Source organism: Erythrolamprus reginae, chromosome 2, assembly GCF_031021105.1.
Source record: "Erythrolamprus reginae isolate rEryReg1 chromosome 2, rEryReg1.hap1, whole genome shotgun sequence".
Lineage (NCBI taxonomy): Eukaryota > Metazoa > Chordata > Lepidosauria > Squamata > Dipsadidae > Erythrolamprus > Erythrolamprus reginae.
The window spans coordinates 201,562,750-201,587,001 of record NC_091951.1 but is presented as its reverse complement, the minus strand read 5'-3'; the positions used below and the strand labels follow the sequence as shown (position 1 = coordinate 201,587,001).

The window sequence follows — 24,252 nt, the reverse complement described above, 5'->3', positions numbered from 1 at the left end:
GAATTGCGCTGGACTCCACTAGCACTCGGAGCCATGGGGACATGCACACATCACCGTTCCACTTTAGCAGCCCACCTCTGCCACCATCTCTTAGTTGAAAGTCTCACGTAAGTACTCAATGCATGGGGCTACCTTTGAAAAGTGTTCGGAAACTTCAGGTCGTGCAGAATGCAGCTGCGAGAGCAATCATGGGCTTTCCCAGATATGCCCATGTCACATCAACACTCCACGGCTTGCATTGGCTGCTGATCAGTTTCCGATCGCAATTCAATGCAATACATGGCATCGGACCAGAATATCTCCGGAACCGTCTTCTGCCATACGAATCCCAGCAGCCAGTTAGGTCCCACAGAGTTGACCTTCTCCGGGTCCCGTCGACTAAACAATGTCATCTGGCGGGCCCCAGGGGAAGTGCCTTCTCTGTGGTGGCCCCAGCACTCTGGAATCAACTCACCCTCTGGAGATCAGAACCGCCTCCACCCTCCTTGCCTTTCATAAATTGCTTAAGACCCACCTGTATCGCCAGGCATGGGGGAATTGAGAGATCTCCCCCAGGCTTACAGGTATATAGTTTTATGTATGGTATACTAGTGTTGTATGGTTTTAAATGACGTGTTTTTAGAAGTTTTTTAAATATTAGATTTCTTACATTGTCACATTGTTATTATTATTGTTGTGAGCCGCCCCGAGTATAATAATAATAATAATAATAATAATAATAATAATAATAATAATAGAAACATAGAAGTCTGACGGCAGAAAAAGACCTCATGGTCCATCTAGTCTGCCCTTATACTATTTTCTGTATTTTATCTTAGGATGGATATATGTTTATCCCAGGCATGTTTAAATTAAGTTACTGTGGATTTACCAACCACGTCTGCTGGAAGTTTGTTCCAAGGATCTACTACTCTTTCAGTAAAATAATATTTTCTCACGTTGCTTTTGATCTTTCCCCCAACTAACTTCAGATTGTGTCCCCTTGTTCTTGTGTTCACTTTCCTATTAAAAACACTTCCCTCCTGGACCTTATTTAACCCTTTCACATATTTAAATGTTTCAATCATGTCCCCCCCCCCCCTTCCTTTCTGTCCTCCAGACTATACAGATTGAGTTCATTAAGTCTTTCCTGATACGTTTTATGCTTAAGACCTTCCACCATTCTTGTAGCCCATCTTTGGACCCGTTCAATTTTGTCATATTACCCGTTTTGTCATATTACCCATTCAATTTTGTCATATTCGTATTCGTATTCGTATTATTATTATTATTATTATTATTATTATTATTATTATTATTATTATTATTAATAATAATAATTTTCCAGTGCGTCTACAAGCCAAATGTGCCGTTCCTTAGGCCAGCAACCTGCTATTGCAGCTCTCTCTTCCCAACAACCTCTTCCCTTCCCAATACTCACATTGCCAGACGCATCATCCCCAAACTGCTTAGCAGAGGAAGAACAACCCCCTGCTGCTTCATCCAACAGGATAACTTCAACATTCAATGGGCGGTGATGCTGAAAGTAAGGGGGGGGGGAGAGAGGAGTGAAGTGATTGAGATAATACAGGTGATACTTTTCAGAAGTCCTTGAAAGGCAGTTATTTTATAGCTGAGTTGCAGCTTCCGTATCCATTGTTCTCATAAACAGGGCTTGTTTTGTGGAAGGCAAAAAATGATGTTGGGGGGGGGGGCATTCGAGATAGCTGGGGCTGCGTAGTCAAAATAAAATACTTTCTCTTGGGAACCAAGGACGTTCTCCCTCTTGGCTGGACCAAGGAGGAGTAATGTCACCAGACCACAAGACAACAACTTCATTGGACGATGTGTAACTGACTGGGGTTGAGGGGAAAACGTTTACTTTTAATTAGGTGGAAAATCACAGGATCCTTTAGAGTCAAGTTTTCACCAGATTTGTGCCAATATGATATTTCCGATAAAGCTATTTTTAAAGGAATCTACCTGCATTAGAGTTTTGATATGGACCTATTACTTGGACTCTTACAGGGAAGCAGGGAAAAGGAGCTTAGTTATCTCTTCCCTGATCTCTTCCCAACCTCAATAGTTTAAATATTTCAACTGGGCTGAGCAGTTTCGAATAATCTGAATTCTGAAAGGAACTGCCTTTGTTTAAAAACTTATCATCTAAATCAGCTTTAGAATAGAATAGAATAGAATAGAATTTTTATTGGCCAAGTGTGATTGGACACACAAGGAATTTATCTTGGTGCATATGCTCTCAACGTACATAAAATAAAATATACATTTGTCAAGAATCATGTGGTACAACACTTAATGATTGTCATAGGGGTCAAATCAGCAATGAAGAAGCAATATTAATAAAAATCTTAGGATATAAGCAACAAGTTACAGTCATACAGTCAACATGGGAGGAAATGGGTGATAGGAATGATGAGAAAAACTAGTAGAATAGAAGTGCAGATTTAGTAGAAAGTCTGACAGTGTTGAGGGAATTATTTGTTTAGTAGAGTGATGGCGTTCGGGAAAAAACTGTTCTTGTGTCTAGTTGTCTTGGTGTGCAGTGCTCTGTAGCGACGTTTTGAGGGTAGGAGTTGAAACAATTTGTGTCCAGGATGCGAGGGGTCAGTAAATATTTTACCCGCCCTCTTTTTGACTTTTAGTTCCTTCAAATGTGAATTATGACGTACTTACTTATTTATTAATCATACTTCTAGGCCGCCCAACTGCTTCTGGACTCTGGGTGGCGTACAACATATAAAAACAGTATAGAAATAATGTAAATCCCATTAAAAACCATTCATATCCTTTAATGTCCAGATGAAGATGGTGTCAACTGATCAACGGCCCCAGGCCTGCCGGCAAAGCCAGGTCTTCACAGCCTTCTGGAAGGCCAGTAGGGTGGGGGCAATACGGACATCAGGGGGCAGCTGATGCTAGAGAGCCGATGCCACCACAGAGAAGGCCCTCCCCCACGACCCTGCCAACCAACACTGAATAGCCGATGGGACCTGGAGAAGGCAAACCCTGTGGGCCCTTATCGGTCGCTGGGAGCTGTGTGACAGGAAGCAGCCCCAAAGATAGACTTCCATTCTCCCAAACAGCATCACCCCAAAATTCTGCCTGTTAAGTGGTAATGGGAATTGTAGTCTAACACACAGTGATCCCCAACTTTTCTAGCTCCTTGGCCACTGGATCCTCCATGCCCAGGGGAGGGGATGGAGGTAAGGGTGACCTAGCTCTTGCTCATGCCCAAATGGAACTTTGCATACTCGCCTGCCGCTTGCAGACCCGGGGTTGGGGATCCTGGGTCTAACATTTGCAAAGAGCTTGCTAACAGGCAGAGACTCTCAAGGGAATGCCACTTAAATTCAGATGTTACTTCTTTTAAAATAAGAGATTCACCAAAGTTAGACAAATCGGGGGAAATGGAAACAAGAGCTTCCCATGCAGGGAGTGGGGCAGAAAAGGAGGAAATAGCAGGTGCAGAATAGTTTGGTGTATTCTTTTGAGTTCATTAGGTGAATTCTGAGCTTTTCGTACAACAAGGAGGGCAAATGCTAACTCCTTTCTTCTATCCTTTTCTCTATATATATTACTACATGTCTATCCTCTTCAATGTGTATTGTGTATTGGACAAAATAAATAAATAAATAAAATAAATAAATAAATAAATAAAACATTGGCTCATTCCTACACCGATTCTCAGCAGAATCAGTGGAGAGGCCAAGAAGCCTGAGCTGGAACCTACCTGGACTCTTTCACACAATAGCAATAGCACTTAGGTTTATATACAACTTCACAATGATTTACAGCCCCCTCTGAGCGGTTTGCAGAATCAGCATAGTTCCTGCAACAATCTGAGACTTCATTTTACCCACCTCGGAAGGAGGGAAGGCTGAGTCAACTGTGAACCAGTGGGAATTAAAACTCCTGGAAGTCGGCAGAGCCTTGGTGGCACAGTGGTCAGAGTGCAGTACTGCAAGCTGCTTCTGCTGACTGTAGTTCAGCAGTTCAAATCTCAACAGACTCAAGGTTGACTCAGCCTTCCACCCTTCCGAGGTCGGTAAAATAAGGACCTAGATTGTTGGGGGCGATATGCTGACTGTGTAATATGCTTAGAGGACTGTAAAGCACTGTGAAGTGGTATATAAGTGCTATTGCTGTTGCTAACTAGCCTGTAAGACTGCATTCTAACCACTGAGCCATCATGCTTTGCAAGAGCCACAGTAGCTTTGTGTGAAATGAAAGCTGGCGTGAACAGTATTCCCTAAAAGAGAAAAGCATTAAACGTATCAGGAAAGACTTAATGAACTCAATCTGTATAGTATGGAGGACAGAAGGAAAAGGGGGGACATGATCGAAACATTTAAATATGTTAAAGGGTTAAATAAGGTCCAGGAGGGAAGTGTTTTTAATAGGAAAGTGAACACAAGAACAAGGGGGCACAATCTGAAATTAGTTGGGGGAAAGATCAAAAGCAACATGAGAAAATATTATTTTACTGAAAGAGTAGTAGATGCGTGGAACAAACTTCCAGCAGACGTGGTTGGTAAATCCGCAGTAACTGAATTTAAACATGCCTGGGATAAACATATATCCATTGTAAGATAAAATACAGGAAATAGTATAAGGGCAGACTAGATGGACCATGAAGTCTTTTTCTGCCGTCAGACTTCTAAAAACAGCTTGGAAAACCCACATGATGTGTAAAGGAGAAAATAAAAGCTGTGGTGCTCACTTTTTTGTCCGAAGCCATCGGTTCACCAGAGATGCCCTCTGCCAATACACCTTCCCTTGGGGCATCCTCTGCCGGGTCCACTTCCTTGGGGGATCCACCGACTTTTGGCTGAGCTTCCTCACCCACCGGACTAGAATCGGGAGAGAGAGAACTCGACGCCGTTTCAGCTTCTTCCATGAGATTGTCTTCTAGCCGGAGGGAGCCCAAGCCCACCACAGCATCGTCTATCGGTTCTGCTACAGGCTGAGCTACAGGGCTTTGGAGCAACTCCCGAGGGGCTTCTTCGGAAACCTCGTTTGGAACGGGAGTTTCCTTCCCGGCCCGAGTCCTGGGCTTCTCCCACAGAGTGGCAGGCACTGCGGAAGAAAAACAAAAGCCGCCTTTCAGATGTTTAATTAAATTGATGGGAATGGAAAAGATGGGAACGTGAATCCACAATGTTACTAAATGGGCAAACGCTCAATACCACTTATTCCCTGCGCACATATTCCCCTGCGTCTTCCATTACTTCACCTTAATCCTCTTATCTAAGTCCTTGCGTCGAGCCTCTCCTGCACCCTCCCTGGCTTTCTTTGCTCTGTTCTGCTGCAGCCCACCCCTGGCTCACTGCTTTGTAGGAAAGAGCCTTTTGCGACATCAGCAGGAATCCAACCAATCTCTAGCACTCTTTTCCTACACTGTGTAGTTGCTAGGCACCCTCAAACATCCAGTTGGAAGGCCTGGAGGCTGCTATGGCTGTGAAGATCAAATGCATTTTAATGTAGGGGTTCCCTGGTCCTGAGGTACGGACTGCTACTGGTCCGTGGCCTGTTAGGAACTGGGCCACACAGCTGGAGGTGAGTGGTTGCCGGGCAAGCAAGCAAGCAAACTTCAACTGTATTTGCAGCCAGTAATGGGTTCCTAGGAGGACTGGGGTGGGTGGGGAAAAATATTCTGGTAGGGAAAATGGAGCTGCGTGGGCCTGCCCATACAAGATTCAGCTTCTGCACGTGGGCTGGAAGTGAAATCTTGCATGAGGATGCTTGTGCACGTGAGATTTCACCAATTTTGGGCATTTTTATCCTTCCGTGAAGCAAAAAACTGCCCAGAATCTGTGAAATCTCACGCGCGAGAGCATCCTCATGCATGATTTTACTTCCGGTACATGCGCAGAAGCCGAATCGTGCTCCAACATGCACCTGCCCACCAGCCAGGCGGGCACTGGTCTCTGGGAGCGCACTACGAGCTCCACTCCTCAGCATTAGCATCCCACCCTCAGCTCCACCTTGGATCATCAGGCACAGATTCTCATAGAAGCGTGAACCTTATTGTAAATTACACCTGTGAGGGATCTAGGTTGTGCGCTCCTCTCCCCCTACTTCCCCTGGTCCGTGGGAAATTTTACATCCATGAAACAGATCCCTGGCGCCTAAAAAGGTTGGGGACTGCTATTTTAATGGATCCACCCCCCACACTTTTGCCAGTTCTTGGGAGTTTAGACCCCTTGCTTGCTTCTCCAAGGTCAGATAGGCTCTTGGGTCAGTAACCCCACTGGATTGGGCTGAAAGCAACTATGTGAGTAATGTAGCCCAACTCTCTCCTCACTGTAGCAAACATCTGGCCATCCAGCCTCCCTCAGAAGATTGACTTTGGTGGCCTCTTGTCCTTCTTTTTGCCTCCTCTGAACACTATTTATGTGATCTTCACCTTGATTGGCCTTAAAAGGAGGAAGGCTGGCATCCAGTCCTTTTAACCTTCCTCCCCAGCAAAGAGAAAAGCCCGTAGGTATAAAAAGCCAGCCCTTCTGATAAGCCTTGCAAGTCATACAACTGCACCTTCTTCCTTTTGGCGAAATCTGATCTGCTCTGCCACCTGCTAAATTGCCTCTTCTGGTTTGCTCTGTCCCCGGTCTAAAGAGCATCATTTGAGAATAAGCTCCTGGCTTAAGAACCTACCCCAACCACTAGCTCCATGATGGCGAATTTATGGCATGGAGCCATATCAGAGGGCACGCGTATGTCAGCTGATTTTCAGCCTTGGAAAAGATAATTTCACCTTCCAAAAGGTTCAGGGAAGCTTCCTGAAGCCCCAGTGCGAAAACAGCCCAACCAGCAGACTGGAAGTTTGTTTTTCCGAACTTCAGTTTTTTCACTGTCCAAGGCTTGAGTGCACATGCATGGGGACAGGGGGGGATTCTGTGCATGCGCAGGGGCAGCGTGGAGTGTGTGTATGAATGAGGGGGGAAGGATTGGGTGTGGGCACGTGCAAGCGTTCTAGCACCTGCACACACCCGTTTTAGGCCCTCAAACAAAAAAAGGGTTCGGCATCACTACACTAGCTGTTTGCCTGATCAGGAAGTCTGCCATAGCTGCAAACTTCCACGCCGCTTATTTAGACTGTGTGTGGAAAACAAGGAAGCTCACAACCTCTCAGCCAGAAAACTACACAAACCCCAGGCAATCCCCCTGCTCTGGAATTCACAGGCTCCCTTTGCAAAACTCCACTGCTCTTGTTGCCTTGCTCCTTCTGCACATTCCCATTTTTACAAGTGCCTCAAATGCAGGATTGAATAGTATTGGCGTCTTATGGAATAGAAGTGGAAGCAAACTATGGGAAATACTGACACTACCACTTCACAGCCAGAGGTAAATTGCAGATTTTGTTTTGGTGTTTAGCCACTAGGCTGTAGCAGTTGTTGTGAAGTGCATCAGCCAAGCTCTGTTGGGAGAATTGGCGCTAGACTTATGGTTGGGGGTCACCACAACATGAGGAACTGTACTAAAGGGTCGCGGCGTTAGAAAAATGGAGAACCACTGACGTAGTTAAAAAGAGAATTATTCACCTTCCAGTCGCAGGCTTGCCCAATATTTGCGGTGCACAGCAGCGACACGGGCCAAGGACTGCAGGGCACTCAGGTGGGGGGGCTTTAGGTGTCCAAGCGGGGGTGGAGGATCCCCCAGAAGGCTGCGCGTGCACATGGTCATGGACTCTGAGATAGATTCTAGGTTGTATCCACCCTGAAGGGAAAGAAATGCCATTACTCTGACATCAAAGGAATTAGTAACAGCCTACGTGCAAGGCTGGTGTTCAGAAAACAGAGCTGCCTCTGTAAAAAATCCTTCATCGCAATCTGAAATAGAAACAGCAAGTTTCTAGTCCTCAAGTCTATGCTTCCAGACAGCAAAAGCAACTCAGCCTCTGCAGGGAACAAAAGCTACCAATTGCATTTGTAGGCTTCAGTTTAAGCCCCTAGACTCAAGAAAGGCAATTAACACAGGATTTGAGCGCTCACAATTCACAGAAAACCCTGGCTCAACCTCCACTTCTTCAGCAAGTGTTCGAAGTTGCGAGAGCACTGAGTGAAGGGGACTTACGACCGATCCTCAGAACTGCAGCTGTTGCAGTGGGCCTCAGTCACGGGACGGTCTTTGTGTAGCCTTCCCCTTGCCAACTTAGAAACATAGAAACATAGAAGACTGACGGCAGAAAAAGACCTCCTGGTCTATCTAGTCTGCCCTTATACTATTTCCTGTATTTTATATTACAATGGATATATGTTTATCCCAGACATGTTTAAATTCAGTGACTGTGGATTTACCAACCACGTCTGCTGGAAGTTTGTTCCAAGGATCTACTACTCTTTCAGTAAAATCATATTTTCTCACGTTGCTTTTGATCTTTCCCCCAACTAACTTCAGATTGTGTCCCTTTGTTTTTGTGTTCACTTTCCTATTAAAAACACTTCCCTCCGGGACCTTATTTAACCCTTTCACATATTTAAATGTTTCGATCATGTCCCCCCTTTTCCTTCTGTCCTCCATACTATACGGATTGAGTTCATTAAGTCTTTCCTGATACGTTTTATGCTTAAGACCTTCCACCATTCTTGTAGCCCGTCTTTGGACCCGTTCAATTTTGTCAATATCTTTTTGTAGGTGAGGTCTCCAGAACTGAACACAATACTCCAAATGTGGTCTCACCAGCGCTCTATATAAGGGGATCACAATCTCGCTCTTCCTGCTTGTTATACCTCTAGCTATGCAGCCAAGCATCCTACTTGCTTTTCCTACCGCCCGACCACACTGCTCACCCATTTTGAGACTGTCAGAAATCACTACCCCTAAATCCTTCTCTTCTGAAGTTTTTGCTAACTTCTGACTGAAGGTTGCAAACAGCAATTGTGCGACAGCAGGGTGCTGTGACTGCATGGGGTTTGCCTAACAATGGCAACTGGGGCCAGCAGAATGACCATCATAAGCTGGTGCGGTCACATGATGTCACGCCTTCTGACTGTCAGGAAGCCACCATTTGAGTTAGAGACTTTGGCCTGCCACAAATAGAGTAGGGATGTGAGAATTGGGAGGGGTGGTTCCATGAGGGAGAAAGACACTAGTAATAACAAATTCCTTTCTTGAAACTCCAAGGTCATCTTTTGTCCGGCACCAGCAGGAAGTAGGAGGAGGTTCCTGGAGGTGCAGATGCCGAACTGGTCCACGTGATGAACTTGTGGGTGTGGGAATGATGGATGAACCTTAACCTGGGTGGGGATCGTCAGTACCGGGATGACTACAGTGTGTGGCAACATGGTTCAGTTAATACATTGGAACTGGGAAGAAATCCAAGGATTGGATTCTGATTTATTTTTCAGATGTTAATTGGAACCTGACACTGACTGCATCACTTAGCAATGGAGGGTCCTCGTCCCAATTACTGCTGTTAAATGAGGACCACCTGTACTATACATATTACTGTCAGTTGGATGGCCTCTGTAGACACATTGGCACCTCTGAGAATATGGTGTGGGCCTCCTCATAAAAAAAGTTTCACCTGAGTTGACAACTGTGCTGGCCTGCACTCCAATATAACAGAGGACAAGCTTGTAGGGATGGATGCTTGTAGAGAAGATTGTTCAACAACGTTTTCATGTACTGGCAACACACCATGAAACGAAAATAAACTTTTCACATAACTTATAAAAGACATTGATCAACACCACCTTTAGACACACAACGAACATTATGAACAAAACCCTAAAATATTGAGTGCATGGACAAGAACATGCCTGTTAGATAAACACTAACACTATCTACAAAAATTTAACCAACACCATAACTAACAAAAATCAAGGGAAATTTACACCAACTACATATTTAAATCAGAGGTTGTATATTATGGAGGTGCCAGCTAAATAGCTGGCATATCTTTTCATTTTCCCATTTCTTTCTCAATCCCCCTTTCCTTTTTTTCTTTCCCCTAACTTCCCCTTTCTACTATATCTTTCCTATCCTCTCCCTTTCTTCCTTCTTTTTCTCTTATTTCTGTCATAATACAACATATATTATTGATATGTCATGTATTATATTTATATTTATCTCTGTTTCATTTTTAATGCATATATTTCATAAAGATATTTTCAAATAAAGGGATGTTATTTCCTGGTAGCTTCGGCAGCTTTCCAGGATATTCTTTCCCTCTCTGTTGTCTCAGCAGGTCCTTTCCTCCCAAATAAAGCACAGTCTGATAGTCACTGTGCTTTTTCTTTGATCAGAAAAGCCTCCTGGAGCTCACATGGAGCCCAAAGGCATTCTTGCAAACAATGCCGACATCAGAACCTGGTAGCTTTATAGCTTGCTGGCTTCTGCTACATTTAAAATAATAGCAAATTTTTAAAAAAGTGAATGTCAGGGCTGGGTAACAGTATTAGGGTTGGAGGGTTATCTGACAGACCGTCTCTTGCCAGCCACATCTATCCAACCCATCAGAGTGGGGAGGAAGGGAATGCTACGGGTCCCATCCCCAAGGAGATACACCTGGTGGAGTCCAGAACAAGGACCTTCTCCGTGGTGGCTCATTTTCTCTGGAACAACTGTAATGATTCAATTAACAACACTGGCAAGAAAGATCGTAAACTAAGACAAAACTCACTTAACAAATGGTTCACTTAGCAACATAAATTTTGGTCTGAATTGTTGATGTAACTCGAGGACCACCTGTACTTACTTTTCCCCCCCTGAATCTCCCTCCTCAAGTCATTTTCGCCCCACTGAATTCCAGGTCCAACTTCCTCATGATTTCTCACTCTGTATCTACCCACACTCAAAAGTACTCTACTTTTCGGACTATAAGACACACCGGAGAATAAGACACACAAGGCAAACCAAAAAAAAAAAAGGTTTTTCCCTTCCCCAGCCCCAAAGATCACTCTACAGGCCTCCCAAACCTTTTGTATGTCCCCTTTTTTTGGAAAAATGGGCCCGTTTTCACAAAAAACGTATTCATTCATTCATTCATTCATTCAATTTGTATGCCACCTACTCCTGAAGGACGCCTCTTCATTCATTTTTGCCTCACCTTGAACCTCCAAAGATCACTCTACAGGCCTCCCTAACCCTCTGCATGCCCAGTTTTTTGTGAAAAACGGGATGCGCAGGGCGAGGTTTTTGGAGGCCCAAAATGGCTGCATGCGGTGTATAAGACGCATCAACATTGCCACCCTCTTGGCGGGTGGGGGAGAGTGCGTCTTATACTTGGAAGCCGCCAGATAATAAAGGCAACACTTCTGACCTACCTCTAGGATAACGGCGACTTTCCCTCCTGCCAAACCCAAGAGGAGGTGGGTCATATGGGCGTAGCATTCGGGGGTTACGACACAGCCCCCCAATGGGTCCCCTCGAGCAGCATCGAAACCAGCCGACACCAGGACCAGCTCTGGGTTGAACTACAAAAGAAAACACACATGGTGACTTGAACTTTCTGCTTTTCCTGCTAACTCAGCCCCTTGGGGGCCATGTTCAAGCATCTTGATTCTCTTCAGATACTGTGACTAGAAAATCGCAGAATCCTCAAACATCAGCCAGGATCGGTTGGGCTCTTGAGAACTGTAACCCAACCTACCGAGTGGTATCCAGTTATCTTAGCCAAATGGGACTTGCCTCCAACCTCTAGATCAGTAGCAAGGAATCTCAATGTCTGCATTTCCATGAGCCGGGGTGGCGCAGCAGGTAGAGTGCTGTACTGCAGGGCCACTGAAGCCGACTTGTAGATCTGAAGATCAGCGGTTCAAATGTCATCACCGGCTCAAGGTTGACTCAGCCTTCCATCCTTCCGAGGTGGGTAAAATGAGGACCCGGATTGTGGGGGCAATAGCCTAGCTCTGTTAAAAAGTGCTATTGCTAACATGTTGTAAGCCGCCCTGAGTCTAAGGAGAAGGGCGGCATAAAAATCGAATAAGTAAATAAATAAAATAAATTTCCCTGCAAAAAGACCATCCAGGCTCTAAACGCCTTGGATATCTCTGTTTTAATTGTTGTTTTTATTGTGCACCACCCAAAGTTACTTGTGTGAGATGGGTGAGCATATATATTTGATTAAATAAATAAATAGCACTCAATAACTAACCCCCCCTTGTTTTCTCTCCCTTTTAATAACTATTTAATAGATGGCATCTAATAACTGCCATCACGGCACCATTCGAGCCACTCCTAAATTTCACATCATGAATATTCAGTGCCTACCTCATAGCTAACAGGCATGATAATCTGATGGAAGGCAGCCAGGTACTCAGAATCCCCCATCCGGGAACAGTTCCAAGGCACATTAAGGGTGAAGCCTTCCCCAGGTCCCACACCCACTCGGTCATAATCTGCATCCTCAGAAGTGGGGAAGAAAGTGCCATTGTCGTACCGGTGGAGGGAGATGTACAAAACACTAGAAGGGAAAGAAATGGCGATCAGAAAAGAAGATGCGGAGGCCAAGGCCTTGCTCCTCCTAATCAGGATGCCTAAGTCACAATTACATATTTTGGCTTCTCAGACTTGCTGCTTCTATTCTCCCTTCTTTCCCTTTCTCACTCCCATTAAAACCTTGAGCCATTCATAGGACAACTTCTGCCTTGTCTCGTCTTACTTTATCATATTATCTTGTTTGTCTGTCTATCTATCTCTATCATCTATATCTATCTATCATCTACCTACCTACCTACATCTCTCTCTTTCTCTATCTATCTATCTATCCATCCATCCATCCATCCATCCATCCATCCATTATCTATCTATCTATCTATCTATCTATCTATCTATCTACCTACCTACCTATCCATCCATCCATCCATCCATCGGTGAAGAACATCTCTTGACTCAAGAGTCTTGAGTATTTGCTACCTTTCATCACAATAAAGCTGACGTCTGATGCTATTTTAAGTAACACTGGTCTTTTTGTTTTTGGTTATCCCCGAACCTTAGTCAGAAAGCTGCCATTTTGGATGGCCTCTAGATACTGCAGTGGCAACCAGGGAATGAGGGAAGAAGAAAGATAAGTCATAGAAGGGCCCAGCTATTCTCTGCTGGCAATGAAAAAAGACGTTTAACTACCTCTGTATTGTACATATGGCAGGGAAAGACAATATGGGACAGTTTTTGAATTAAACTAAATTGTTCTAACACAGCACTGATTGATCGAAATGAATGCAAACACCACAAGCATGATTAAATTCATCCTTTGCTTTAGTTTGAGGGGGGGTGTTGGTTGGTTTCAGGGTCCAATTTCCCTTCCCTATTTAAATATACTTGTATTATTTCATGTCTCAAAAAAAAAAAAAGGAAGAAACCATTTTAATTATGAAACAGGGGTGAGCAGGAATGAGTGTTACTACAGAATATTTTAAAAAGTCCCCCTTTGGTAAAAACTAATCCTTAACAGTGACCTCTAACTGGGCTGAGGGAAAAGAATCCTGGTTCCCTATTCCAGTGATGGTGAACCTTTTTGGCACTGAGTGCCCAAACCGGGAAATGTGCTTGCGTGTGAATGAATGTGCATGTGCCTGAGTTCCAGAAACCCATGACAAGTTGGCCAGCACGCGCATGCCTATTTTGTGGTGGGCTTTTTGGCCCTTTTCAGGCCATTCAGGTCCCACAGAGTTGGCCTTCTCCGGGTCCCGTCGACTAAGCAATGTTTTTTGGCGGGACCCAGGAGAAGAGCCTTCTCTGTGGCGGCCCCGACCCTCTGGAACCAGCTCCCCCCAGATATCAGAGTTGCCCCCACCCTCCTTGCCTTTCGCAAGCTCCTTAAAACCCACCTCTGTCGTCAGGCATGGGGGAATTGAAATTTCCCTTCCCCCTAGGCTCATAGAATTTATACATGGTATGCTTGTATGTATGAGTGGTTCTTTAAATTGGGGTTTTTTAGATTGTTTTTAATATTAGATTTGTTTATATTGTCTTTTTATATTGTTGTTAGCTGCCCCGAGTCTTCGGAGAGGGGCGGCATACAAATCTAATAAATACAATACAATACAATTTATGGACCAAAAATGGCAGGGATATGGCCTGTTTTTTGGTCATTCGTTGGGCCATTTCCAAACTGGTTTTTTTGGCTCTTTTCAGGCTATTTTCTGGTGCTCTTGCACCCGCAAAGAAAAGCAGCTGGTGACGACATGCGTGCCCACAGAGCGGGGTCTGTGTGCCACCTCTGGCACATGTGCCATAGGTTCGTCATCAGAGCCCTATTCTACAGTATATAGGATACAGCATCACTATTTCTTCAAAGGGGGAGAAATAACAGCACCTGGGATCATCTTCAAACATGTGCTGTGTTCCATTGCCATGGTGAACATCCCAGTCTAGTATCATAACCCTGAGAAATAAAAACCAAAATTAGATCAGTAAATCAAACTCCTTGGTTCAGTTCAGTTGAGATATATGTTAACTGTTATGGAGCTCCCAGAATTGCAATCCCCACTCCCTGGAGACCTCTTGGGGAAGAAAATTAAAGGACTAAATCTGCTTTAATTAGTCAAAGAAACCCCGTCCTGTTCTTATTGAGTATATTCACCTCAACCGCCTCTGGGCCAAGCGCTGGGCGTAGCGTGCTGCCAAAGCCACCGAATTGAAGAAGCAGAAGCCACAGGCAGTATCTGATTCCGCATGGTGTCCAGGTGGGCGGACAATGGCCACAGCATTGCGAGTCTAAGGGCCCAGAAAAAGTAGTGATAGGCAGGGGGAAAGCATTTTGAAATTCTCTGACATTTCCCTGTAACGTGCCATCTAGTTAAGGAGCGGTCGTAGATGACATCATACCAAACGGCTAAGCCGTGGAGAAATATTGGTAACTGAGGAAGCAAGTTGTTGCCATAGTTATGCTCATTTTTGCTTGACTCTGCCAGGCAGCACAACCCATTTTTTTAACATGATTTTTCCCTGACTTTTAAACATTTTCTTTGTTTTATTCCACTTATTCACAAATTGTCTCTCCCATATCTCATATATCTTCTCTTCTATCCCTATATCTTTTTTCTGCTATTCTCTCATAGTTATATGTTACTTCTTTATTTTCTCCTCTATTCTCCCTTTAATATATTCTACCTGATTATATCCTCTATAACCCTCATTGCCTATTATTGTGTATTGGACAAAACAAACAAACAAATAAATAAATAAAAATTCCCTGATAATTCCCTGATTTCCCTGTTTTCCAGGTTTGCGGGATAGAGGATCGGCGCTGCATTGAAATTCAGGAGAGCGATGGGACCTGTGCAGAGAATTTTTGCAAAGCTAAAAGGAGATGTAGAGAACACGCCGCTTGCTAGAGGCAGGCCTGTCTAAAGGCCCTAGGAAAGCAACTGGATAAAAAGCAGATTGGCTGAATTAATTGCTGCTCCCTCTCTGCCCTGGCATTTACCTTCCCAGACAGCACGGCCTCTACTGCACTGAATGCGGATCCAGCCGCCAGCCGGGCACACTCATAGGAGCTGGCACAGATGTAGACAGAATTGTACTGGTCCCCCTGGCGATGCAGGTCACGGGGTTTCATGGTGGCTGTGGACTTCAACGTCTCCACATAAGCCAGGCTGCGGAGAGGAGGAGGAGGAGAAGAGGCAATGAAGCAGCCTTTCTCAACGGGATGCAGGTTAAAAAGATGGGGCTTCAACCCCTAAAATTCTGTTAGCAGATCTAGTTGGGGAGCTAAAACCCAATTACTCTAGAGCCAGGGGTCTCTGACCAGTGAAGGGCTAGCAAAATTTTTACTACCACACTGTGGGTGTGACTTATGCAGGACAACCTGCATTTTCTTTCAACATCTTTCAATGCAAATTGGGTGCTCTGGGGTGGAGCTCCATTTTCAATACCCCACTGCGTTGTCCCCCATCCCCAGTCCGGGCAGCAGCCCACCCGTCTCCAACCTTGGCAACTTTTAAGGTTTTCTGGACTTCAACTCTCAGAATTCTTCTGGGAGTTGAAGTCCACAAGTCTTAAAACTGCCAAGATTGGAGATTAGAGGTGGGCTGCTAAGGTGGAACAGTGACGTGTGCTCGCACCCGTGGCTCTGAGTGTCCAGTGCGATACTACTATTGCACTTAGGCAGGTAGTAAAATCGCACATGGAGATGCAAGTACACCTGTGTTTTGGCGTGCGGAAGCAAAAAACCGCACCGAAACATAGGTGCACCTGTATCTCTGTGCGTGATTTTGCTACCTGCACAGGTGCAGTAGCGGAATTGCACTGGACTCCGCTACCACTCAGAGCCACGGGGGCGAGCACACGTCACTTTTCCACCTTAGCAGCCCACTTCTGTTGGAGATCCCTGGCTCCAGAGCAGTGATTTTCAACCTTTTTTGAGCTGCGGCACATTTTTTACATTTACAAAACCCTGGGGCACATTGAGCGGGGGCGGGGGGGAGGAGCTAAAAAAATTTTGGACAAAAAAATGCTCTCTCCCTTCCTCCCCTTTGCTCTATTTCTTTCTCCCTCCCTCTTTCTCTCCCTCCCTCCCTCTGTCTTTCTCTCTCTCTTCTTCCCTCCTTCCCTCTCTTTCTCTCTCTCTCTCTCCATCCCTCTCTCTCTTCCTTCCTCTCTTTTTTGCTCTTTCTCTTTCCCTCCCTACCTCCCTCTGTCTTTCTCTCTCTCTTCTTCCCTCCCTCCCTCTCTTTCTCTCTCTCTCTCTTGCTTTCTTTCTCTCTCTTGCTCTCTCTCTCTTGCTCTCTCTCTTTCTTTCTCTTGTTCTCTCTCTCTCTTGCTTTCTTTCTCTCTTGCTTTCTTTCTCTCTTGCTTTCTCTCTCTCTTGCTTTCTTTCTCTCTTGCTTTCTTTCTCTCTGAGCTTCGCGGCACACCTGACCACTGGTTGAAAAACACTGCTCTAGAGAGCTTCTGGTTGGAGAACACTGTAATGTGGCATCCACTCCTGTATATTTAAAAAAAAAGAATGTTGAAGCTTCGGGCATCTCCGATGGGTACCACTCCTAACCCTGCTTTGCGACACCTCCCACTTCACTCCTTGTTGAAAAAGGCTGTTGGAATGGAACTCATCAGAACCTGTGGCACATCTGCAGCTCTTCCTCAGAGGCAAGACGGGCTGGGAGTCGGCAGCACCTTTCCGTCAGATGCAGCTCCCCGTGGCGCTGGAAGATCCTGGATACTCTCTGAGGCAGCTCCGGATGTTGGCTACGAAAGAGAGGTAAGAAACGAAGAATGACAGAAAGTCATGATTCCTAAGGAACATTTTTATATGGGGGAATCCTCTGCACTTCAAATGACTTTAAGGATAGAGTCACACTAGGTTTCAAATCTGCTTGGAGGCCATGTGGCTGAAACATTTTTGATAATATCATTTGGGGGTTTTTTTGGCTTTTGGTGAATATCTTAGAGAAGTGTAGTCCTTAAAGATGTCCCCTTGAAAGAAACTCAAGTCAGAAGCAGAGTTATCAACTATGGTGACTTAGTGGGTGCTCTATGTGTGTTCTAAAACATTCTCTTTACCAGAAACATTTAAATATGTTAAAGGGTTAAATAAGGTTCAGGAGGGAAGTGTTTTTAATACGAAAGTGAACACAAGAACAAGGGGGCACAATCTGAAGTTAGTTGGGGAAAGAACAAAAGCAACATGAGAAAATATTATTTCACTGAAAGAGTAGTAGATCCTTGGAACAAACTCCCAGCAGACGTGGTTGGTAAATCCACAGCAACTGAATTTAAACATGTCTGGGATAAACATATATCCATCCTAAGATAAAATACAGAAAATAGTATAAGGGCAGACTACATGGACCGTGAGGTCTTTTTCTGCCGTCAGTCTTCTATGTTTCTATGTTCATGGATTGTATTTTATTCTACTACACCAGCTGACGCAAAACCACATGTATGCATTATATGAAGAGGTTCGTCCATCGTGTTCGAAGAAGACCTTGACATCTAAAGGGTTGTGGGCTGTGCACGATGTGTCCACAGGTGGCTGGGAAGGCCTATACGGGCACGAAATGTTCTGCCACATGTTGGGCAGACATGTGTGGGCACCATTGTCGCAGCGTTTGCAGCTCTGGCTTTGCAGAGTGCTCGCTTCTCTGCTGCTATGAATGTTCTCCTGTCCTCAGATGCCTGGCAGCCTTGGTGGATCAGCACGAGCCATTTTGATCGATCTTGTGCCGGGGCTTCCCAGGAGGTGGTATCGGTATCGAAGGACTTGAAGGAGGCTTTCAACGTGTCTTTGTATTGCTCCTGAGATTCTTACCTATCCCACATATTGTAATGCTCCATCATCTTCTCATCATAGACTAGCCCCGTGCAGGAAGAGGGTATCACTTCAGCCGCTGACCTGGAGAGGGGATCGGCTACAGAGAGAGGGCTGGCTGGTGGCCAAGCTACGCTGAGCTTGCCATTCTCCTGGGGCACATCAGCACCTGAGTTGTGTGAAAGAGGCAGAGAAAGATTCTGTGCGTGTCCTAAGCAGTCCCGATTGTCTGATAATCAATCAGGGTGGAAAGGAATTGAGAGTAATGATGCCCCCCTCCCCAACTACTTGCTTTTAAGGAATGGGGAAAAAGAGAGCTACGTTCACACTCACTGATCCTCCGTAGGTTCTTCCAGTACTTGCTATGAATTGCAATGGTCTGTGACACTGAGCTGAGAGCACTGACGGGAGGAAAAGTAAATGCTTTGATCACACTTCTGCTGAGGGGAGGGTTGGATTTGATCCAATACGTCAATTCTATAAAGTACCAGGCAGCAGGGAGCCATGCTTCAATATCATCCTTACCTGCTACATGGGAGGAGAGGCGATTCCATCATTGGGCAGGGATCTCCTAGAAGAGTCTTAAGGACCATGCAGGTTCCCTTGGCCAAAGACTGGCGATTATACCCACCCTGTGATAGTGAAGGAAGAGGAGGTAGGTGGCTTCCTTAAGAAACAGCCCAATCTTATCCCCAGCCCAAAAGCGGAAAGTCACCCACCTCCAGAGATAAAACCAGCTTGCCTCCAGCCAGCGACTTTAACAGGTGTGTCAGGTGAGCAAAGCATTCTGGGCTGGCAGCCATCTCCCCCTAGAACAGGCAAAGATTGATCCAGGGGAAGAGCCTTCTCTGTGGCGGCCCCGGCCCTCTGGAACCAACTCCCCCCAGAGATTAGAATTGCCCCCACCCTCCTTGCCTTTCGTAAGCTGTTTAAAATCCACCTCTGCTGCCAGGCATGGGGGAACTGAGATACACTTTCCCCCTAGGCCTTTAAAATTTTATGCATGGTATGTCTGTATGTATGATTGGTTTTTTATATAATGGGTTTTAACTGTTTTTTAGTATTGGATTATACTGTTTTGTTACTGTTGTTAGCCGCCCCGAGTCTGCGGAGAGGGGTGGCATACAAATCCAATCAATCAATCAATCAATCAATCAATCAATCAATAAATAAATAAATAAATTTCACTCTCCTGACTCACTCTTGGAAAAGGGAGCAAGGCATGAATCAGGGAGGGAACACATTAAATTAAATGGAGGGAAAAACGCACCAAAGACAAATTCCTTATGTGTCCAATCACACTTAGCCAATAAAGAATTCTATAGAATCCATTTGATTATTAAAAACACAAAGAATAATCAAATTAATGACTGTTTTTTAAAAAATTGAATTTCAATTAACATTAGTATTTTCTTAATTCTTGCCTAGTCTAACTCTAAATTTCCATGGTACCTGGTTTCCAAAGGTTGCTTATCCCTACTCCAGAACCTAATTGTGATTTTAATCTAGGGTGTCCGGAAGAAAATAAATTATAACTCCTAAAAATGGCTGAAATACGCTCTGGAGGGAGCCCCCCCAAAAAGAGCCATCTTACCTTAGGGTCACCAATTACAGCATCAAAACCCGCAGCAACCAGGACCAGCTGGGGTTGGAACTGCAAACAAAGCACAGTAGAGCCAGAATAAATTATCCAATTGGGAAGCCAAGGGAACAAATACCAGGAAATTCCCAGAGTTCAAGAACAAGACTAGGGAGTAGCTCTATGCTAAGGATTGTTCATTTTGGTGATACTTTTATATAGAACAATGTTCACTGGGATGCTACTTTATTTTTGCAAGAAAATGAAGCTGCTTTAGAGCAGTGTTTCCCAACCTTGGCCACTTGAAGATATTTGGACTTCAACTCCCAGAATTCCCCAGCCAGCAAATGCGGCATATAAGTCTAATTGCTATTGGTATTTTTAGAATTGGGAATTGGGAATTGGGAATTTAGAATTGGGAATTGGGAATTTGGAATTGGGAATTGGGAATTCCCCAGCCAGCAAATGCTGGCTGGGGAATTCTGGGAGTTGAAGTCCAGATATCTTCAAGTGGCCAAGGTTGGGAAACACTGCTTTAGAGGACTGCAGTGGACCGGGGAGAAAGAAAGAGAGGAGAGAAAAATGCTGACTTCACCGAATTTCTGCTCCATGAAGCAAGAAGAAAATTTTGCAAAGGATTTGGGCAGACTCAAATAGATGACAATGACGTCTCCAAATTTATATAGGCTGTAAATGAGCTGTCAGCCAGAAGAACAGAATGGCACAAAAAAATTAGATTTTAAACTGAAGTTGCATGGGCACCTGTCAAATAAAAATACCAATAGCAATTAGACTTATATGCCGCTTCACAGTGCTTTACAGCCCTCTCTAAGTGGTTTACAGAGAGTCAGCCTATTGCCCCCAACAATCAGGGTCCTCATTTTACCCACCTCGGAAGGATGGAAGGCTGAGTCAACCTTGAGCCTGGTGAGATTTGAACTTCCAAACTGCAGCTGGAAGTCAGTTGAAGTAGTCTGAAGGTACTGCACTCTAACTGAACCACCTCGGCTCTCTGATGGATCCTGCATTGAGCAGGAGGCTGGACTAGATGACCTCTAGATACATTCCAACTCGATAATTCTACAAATTTTACGCAAACAATTCCCAATTCTGCACAATCTCACCTGTTTTTCGATTAAAAAAAGAAGACCAAGCATTTTTTAAATTAAATTTCTACACACACAGACCCCTCATCTAGGTGACCCTGGGTGGTTTACAACATTGGCTTGAATACAACCTACTGTTTTAAATAGTTTGTTTCTATACCAAGAGAAAGAGGAAGGCATGAAGGTCAAGCCCAGCTTTTGAATATTGTACTAAAACTGTTAAATAGCATTGTCATCCAACAAAGGATTAAGAAATGCTTTCATCAGCATTTCCTATTGTATGAGCCTGGATTGCAGCAAGCTGTTTATGAACCTGGACTACTTTTTTGGGACAATTATAACAATACAAATACAAATACATAAATGAGTGAGTGAGTGAGTGAGTGAGTGAGTGAGTGAGTGAGTGAGTGAGTGAGTGAGTAAATAAATAAATAAATAAATAAATCTGTCCAAATTTAAAAAATGCTATATGCCTCTTTGCTTACCTTTAAGGCCACCGGTAGTAGGACATGAAAGAAGGCAGAGAGGTAGTCAGCATCCCTCATTCCTGTCTAAAGGGATAGAAACACACATCAAAGGAACATAAAGGAAATCCCCAAGAAATATCTTCATGTGCACAGCTACAGCATGGCCATTCAATAGCAGCTACTGTTGATGTTAACATAGGAACAGTAAAAAAGGTCATACATTTGGATGGATGGATCTGATATTACGTACGCTAAAAGAAATCAGAGCCAAAACCTCCGCTTGCATGGGGGAATTAAGACATCTCCCCCAGGCTTTCTTATATTTTATGTTTGGTATGTATGTGTTGTATGGTTTTTAAATTGTTGGGGTTTTTTAATGTAATTTTATTATTAGATTTGTTCCATTGTTATACTGTTTTTATTGTTGTTGTGAGCTGTCCCGAGTCTTCAGAGAGGGGCGGCATACAAATCTAATAAATTGAATTGAATTGAATTGCTTGTTTTGACATAGTGTGACACGTCAATTCATCTCGTAAAAGAAACAAAGCTCTAATCAGTAGTCATGGTTTGTAGCAGGTTTCTGAATCTGAGCTTATTTCTAGATTCTAAAACAGTGGATGGATTCGTGGACTACACCGGTGGGGGTGGGCTAAATTCATGTGGTCACGTCATATTGTGACATTACCCCCCTTCACTAAAATGGGGTGAGTGTGGCCAGTACATGAAGCATCCCGCCCATGGGCCCCAAGTTTGATACTCCTGAATTACACTAAACCACAACACAGTATGCTAAACCACAGTGTTCTTTTTTTTAAAAAAATATTTTTTTTATTTAAAACAAAACACATAAAAACACACAAACATAAAAGAAAAACACACCCATCCAGGATGATTTACATCCCAATTTTTGTCAGAAGCACATATGGAGTTGTATACATTTTTACATTAATTGTGAACATTTTTGTCTAAGTATTCTGATGTTGGTTTACCACAATGAAAAAGCACACTGTGTTTGTGTATGAAAACTTGATAGTTTACTAATCAGAGTGGATCCAACCGAGACTTATTCAAGAACTTCAAGAACAAGGTTTGGAATGATAGATGAACTTGGTTTATTAGCTGTAAGAAAGGGAGTAGCACTGGGAACCTATACTAACAGGTCCTCATACCCCCAAAATTGAACTTAAATCCACATATAACTTGTTACTTGGCTACTATATATATATTAGCAAACTAAGGGATCTGCCTATTTGTAAAAAAATGTTCAGCTCCTCCCACTTATTGCCCCAGCAGCAAGAAGACCCATTTGGGATACTGAAAACATATTAGGAAACTAGCCAAATGGCTCCACTTACAACTGCTCTCAAGAAAAACAGGGCAACCTGCAAGCAACTTTAATCAGAATGGAGAACTGCCAAATTATCTCTCCCGGCGATCTCAGCTTTTCATATCCCTACTACCTGGGAAGACTCCCTACCGGAGTGGGTTCCAATTTTTTTCCCTACCATTTTGTGGGCATGACTTACATTTGTGGGAGTGGCTTAATTTTGTGGGAGTGGTTTGATGGTTATGTGACTGGATGGGAGTGGTTTGGCAGTCATGTGACTGGGTGGGAGTGACTTTGCAGTCATATGAGTGGGTGGGAGTGGCTTGTTGATCATATGACTGGGTGGTCATGTGACTGGATGGGGGTGGCCAACTTGACATCACTCACGTCAAGGGCTAGGGTCAGAGTGCCTGGCCTCTCGTCACCTCAAAGGTCTCAACGAGATATAATTTCCCCATTTACTACTACTGAACATCCAAAATATACTGTTTAATCCTATGTACATACTGTATGTCATATGTCTACATACATATTACGCACAAGCACACAAAATATACATGTTATGCTATATATACTGTATGTGTATGTATACACCCACACACACCTCTTCTAAAACTATCCACATTCAACCTCATTTACTGCATTTGGAAAAACATACCCAGAGTTCCCTTTCTGCCACACATTTAACCATAACTGTACATTAGAACATTACACATGCCTTCAGATGGACTTCCCTAGTTTGCACATGACTGTTAGAGCCAGGAAATGACATGGTTTGAGTAAAATGTGACGAAACTCACTTAACAATGTCTTGCTTAGCAACCAAAATTTTGGGCTCAATTGGGGTCATACGTCAATGACTATCTCTGCCTTCCTCTGCATGGCAACCTTGTCCTAGTAAACTCTTCTCCTTTCTGGCAATTTCCCTCTCTGTTAGAGGCACTAAAATAACCCAGACAATTTAAGGTTCTAAAGTCACATCTAGTGCCAGGGTTCGTTCCTTCCTTCCTTCCTTCCTCCCTCCCTCCCTCCTTTTTCTTCCTTCCTTCCTTCCTTCCTCCCTCCCTCCCTTCCTCCCTCCCTCCTTTTCTTCCTTCCTCCCTTCCTCCCTCCTTTTCTTCCTTCCTTCCTCCCTCCCTCCTTTTCTTCCTTTCTTCCTTCTCTCTCTCCCTGCCTCTCTCTTCCCCCTTTTTCTTTCATCTCCAGTCACAGATTAAAAATCATAGGAGCCTAACTTTGTTAAACCTTCACTTCCACACCATTTCATAAGAAAAATGATTACCAGCTGGAAAACCCTTTGGTTAACCAGAGGGAAATACCTGCTGCCTTAATTTCAGGGGGAGGGGGGAGTGAAATAACCAGATCCTATAAGTTCTGATTCTACACCAGGAAGGAAGTCTCTGCCCTCTTGAATGGGAAGAGCTGTCTATAAAGGAGGCCCAGCTCACAAAAGGACAGAGCAAGGCTCAACTAACAACCCATCTCCTCTCAAGGCTCTTTCCAAGCTTCTCCTATGCTCCACCCTCCTTTCTTCCAGCAGTCTGTACATGCCCAGGGTTGCTCCTCGGACTAAAAGG

At 44.2% G+C, this 24,252-nt stretch overlaps 1 protein-coding gene across 2 annotated transcripts in view; it reads right to left on the bottom strand.

Annotated features, from left to right (window-relative positions):
* Positions 1-24,252, bottom strand: part of HDAC6 (histone deacetylase 6) — a 55,634-nt gene that overhangs the window by 4,953 nt on the left and 26,429 nt on the right. For both annotated transcript variants that reach the window (XM_070741241.1, XM_070741242.1), the window contains exons 12-26: positions 21,367-21,432; positions 19,791-19,850; positions 18,916-19,005; positions 18,722-18,828; positions 18,530-18,597; positions 18,197-18,365; positions 17,005-17,133; positions 15,374-15,542; positions 14,528-14,661; positions 14,261-14,329; positions 12,214-12,406; positions 11,268-11,417; positions 7,542-7,716; positions 4,721-5,076; positions 1,421-1,519 (exon numbers count right to left, since the gene is read on the bottom strand). In XM_070741241.1, the coding sequence (XP_070597342.1) occupies positions 1,421-1,519; positions 4,721-5,076; positions 7,542-7,716; positions 11,268-11,417; positions 12,214-12,406; positions 14,261-14,329; positions 14,528-14,661; positions 15,374-15,542; positions 17,005-17,133; positions 18,197-18,365; positions 18,530-18,597; positions 18,722-18,828; positions 18,916-19,005; positions 19,791-19,850; positions 21,367-21,432 (2,034 nt within the window). The remainder of the gene's footprint in view (positions 1-1,420; positions 1,520-4,720; positions 5,077-7,541; positions 7,717-11,267; positions 11,418-12,213; positions 12,407-14,260; positions 14,330-14,527; positions 14,662-15,373; positions 15,543-17,004; positions 17,134-18,196; positions 18,366-18,529; positions 18,598-18,721; positions 18,829-18,915; positions 19,006-19,790; positions 19,851-21,366; positions 21,433-24,252) is intronic.